The sequence below is a fragment of the Monoraphidium neglectum genome, assembly GCF_000611645.1.
Source record: "Monoraphidium neglectum strain SAG 48.87 unplaced genomic scaffold scaffold05569, whole genome shotgun sequence".
In the NCBI taxonomy this organism is placed as follows: Eukaryota; Viridiplantae; Chlorophyta; class Chlorophyceae; order Sphaeropleales; family Selenastraceae; genus Monoraphidium; species Monoraphidium neglectum.
In genome coordinates, this window is record NW_014008061.1 from 1 (window position 1) to 3,054 (window position 3,054).

Genomic DNA, 3,054 nt, shown 5'->3' on the forward strand with positions numbered 1-3,054 from the left:
CCGCCGCGCCGCGCGGCGTCTTGGCCGGCGCGCGGGCCGCCGACGAGGGGCGCCGGCTGCCGCCGGCTGCGCCGCCGCGGCCGTCGTCACCGGGGTGGTCGGAATCCATTGGCGCCCCATGGCCGGCCCCGCCGCCGCACTCCTGCAGTGGGCTGGGAGCCCCCCGCCGCTGCCGCTCGCGCGGCGGCGCCCCCACGCCCGCCCCCACCGGCCCCGGCCCCTCTGCCCGCGGCCCGAAGCTCGCCGCCCGCTGCGCGTCGTCGCACGCAAAGGGGCTGCACGGCCGCGGCGCGCGGTGCTGCGGCCGCGGGCAGCCGCCAGAGCCCGCGGCGCCGGCGCTGCCGGGGCTGTCGGGGCGCTGCACGGCGTCTGCGCCGCGCGGGCTGCTGTGATGTGAGCTAGCCGTGCCTGCCACAACGCCTGGGAAGCCGCCGCGCGGTCCCAGGGGGCCGCGCGCGCCGCCGCCCGCCCTGGACGGCGAGCGCGAGGCGCCGCCGCCGCCGGGCGAGCTGGGCGTGCTCGGACGTGTCGCCAGGCGCTTGAGCGCGCGCCCGGCCGCGGCCGTGCCCTCGTCGGCCGCCGCCCAGGCCGGTGCCGGAGCGCCTTCTGCCTCTTCGCATTCCATGAGATCCTCCCCATCGCTGGACTCCGCCCGCGGGGGCGGCGGCGGTGACCGGCACCGCCGGCGCGGCGGCGCGCGCTCCTGCTGCTGCTGCTGCTGCGACGGCAGTGGCAGGGCCGGGGGCCGCTCGCCTGGCTGCTGCTGTTGCTCCTCCGGTTGCTCCTGCTGTTGGGGCTGCCGCTGCTGCTGCCACTCCTGCTGCTGCTGGTGCTGCTGCTGCTGCTGCTGCTGCTCCTGCTGCTGCTGCTCCTCTTGCTGCCCCGACCCGCCCTGCGCATGCGCCCGCTGCCCGCCAGCGCCGTCCAGGGCGGCCTGCTGCTGCTGCTGCTGCTGCTGCTGCTGCTCGTCCGCAGGCTGCCAGTCCATCGCCTCCGCGCCCCCAACGCCCTCCAGAGGCGCCGCCCCCAAGCTGCTGGCCCCGCGCCCCCGCGGCGCCCAGCCGTGCGCGGCCTGACCAAGCGAGGCGCTCCTGGTCGGGTGGCCGCTCAGGCAGGCGCTGCCCCAGGGCCCCGGCGCCGCGCCCATGCCGCCCGCGGCCCCCGCACCACCGCCGCCCTCGAGCGAGCAGCTCCTCGCGGCGGCGGCGGCCTCGGCCGCGGCGGCAAACGCGGTGGCGGGCCGCGGGTCCTCGCGGAGCGCGCTGCTGCCGCATTCACCCTGGCTGCTGCTGGTTGTGGCGCCCTGCTCCACCTGCTGATTGCCCCTGTCGCTGCGCCCGCACGCCGCGCGCTGCCCCTCAGTCTCAGGCTGCGGCGGCCCGTCCGGCCCCTGCTGATGCTGCAGCCACGCCTGCACCGCGCCGCCGTCCTGCGGGCCGCCGGCACGGCTCAGGCGCGCCGGCGTGCGCGGCTCGCCGGCCCCCGCCGCCGCCCCGCCGGCCACCTCCTCCTCCTCCTGCTGTCCCCCCTCGCGCTCCTGCGCGCCGCCCCCGCCGCCGCCGCAGCTTGACGCCTCCTCCTCCTCCCCCTCGCCCCGCACCGTGTCGAGCAGCCGCTGCCACTCCCGCTGCGCGGTGTTGGCGGCGGCGGTGACCTGCAGCAGCACCTGGGGGGAGGCGCCCTGGAGGTCCGCCACGATACTCTGGTGGCTGATGTGCTTGGCCTGAGGTACAGGGGGTAGTGTATGTGTATGGGTGTGTGTGTGCGTGCATGCGTGTGTGTGTGTGTGTGTGTGTGTAAGGGGGGGGGGGCGCCGGCGGTGAGGGCGGTGAGGGCGCAAAGGGGCAGGGTTTTGTGGGGCTTGATCCAAAGCCGCAGTTGCTGCTGATGGACGTCCATGAAATGGCACGCTTACCGCGCACGGCTCCATCAGCATGTTGGCAAAGACACCCGTGTGCACTGCCCAGTTGCATCAGAAGCGTCTTTGTTTCGCAGCACATCCACCTAACTACACCTACACCCGCACCGACACCACCACCCCTGCGCACACATGCAATCTGCTGTCCACCCATCCATGCGCATGCACTCACAAACCACACGCCACGGCAACCGCGCCTGTCTCCCAACCCCCACCTGGAAGTATGATGTGTCATCTAGGTCATCAGGCTGCGGTATGAACGTGGCCTTCTGCTTGGACAGGTTTGACCAGTCAATGCCCTGGGGTGTGAGTTTGCGCGTGTGCGTGCGTGCGCGTGTGTTTGCGCCCGCAACCGTGTCCGCAGGAACAGGAAAGGAGAGATGGAGAGATCGAGAGAGTGTGTGTCTGCGCGCGTAAGCACATTTGCGTTCAAGGCGTCAAAGCACAGTTGCGCCCAAGGAGTGAAACAACACAAGCGGGCGCAAATGCCGTCAGGCGATTAAAAGCACGGCGCGTTAGCAGCGCGTCGCCCGAGCGCGCCGCCGCGCGCCGGCGAAACGCTCGCAGGTTCCTGCGCGCGCGCGCGGCCCCCAGGTTTGTCTGTAGCTGATCCGCGCGCCGCCCCACCTCGAAGAAGGGGTGCAGCTTGACCTCGCCGGCGCCCCTGTGGCCGAGCCTCTTGTTGGGGTCCCTGGCCCAGGGGAGGGGGGGAGGAGGGCGGGACAGCAGGCAGGGGTGTCGGGCTAGGGCTGAAACGTGAGAGGGGCTGGTGGTGGGGGAAGGCCGGCTGAGCGCTCCGCCGGCGTGTGTGCGTGCATGGGCGTGGGCACGTGCCGATCGTGCTTTGCGTGCACCCGGCCGTTGACGGGCCCCTGGCCCCCCTCGCAAACGCGTGCGGTGCGCGACAGGGCCCGGCAGCCGCGGGCCGGGCCGCGTCGCGCCGCGCCGCGCCGCACCTGTTGAGCAGGCGCGTGATGAGGCTCTTGCACTCGGGGCTGATGGGGTCTTCCCCCGTTTCGGGGTCCGGCTCGGGCCAGTCCAGCGACCCCTCAATGATCTTCTCGAAGACCTTTTGGGGCGAGTCGGCGTTGAACGGCGGAACGCCTGGACGGGAGGGGACCGGGGAGGGGGAGGGG

General features: G+C 73.5%; 1 protein-coding gene across 1 annotated transcript; it reads right to left on the minus strand.

The window, feature by feature from the left end:
- Positions 1 to 398: 398 nt before the first annotated feature.
- MNEG_15694 (hypothetical protein) lies at positions 399 to 1,936 on the minus strand (the record flags this gene model as incomplete). Its single annotated transcript, XM_014035835.1, has 3 exons — positions 399 to 420; positions 681 to 1,723; positions 1,916 to 1,936. 3 exons carry the CDS (start codon positions 1,934 to 1,936, stop codon positions 399 to 401), a joined length of 1,086 nt encoding a protein of 361 aa, XP_013891289.1.
- Between the last annotated feature and the right edge of the window lie 1,118 nt (positions 1,937 to 3,054).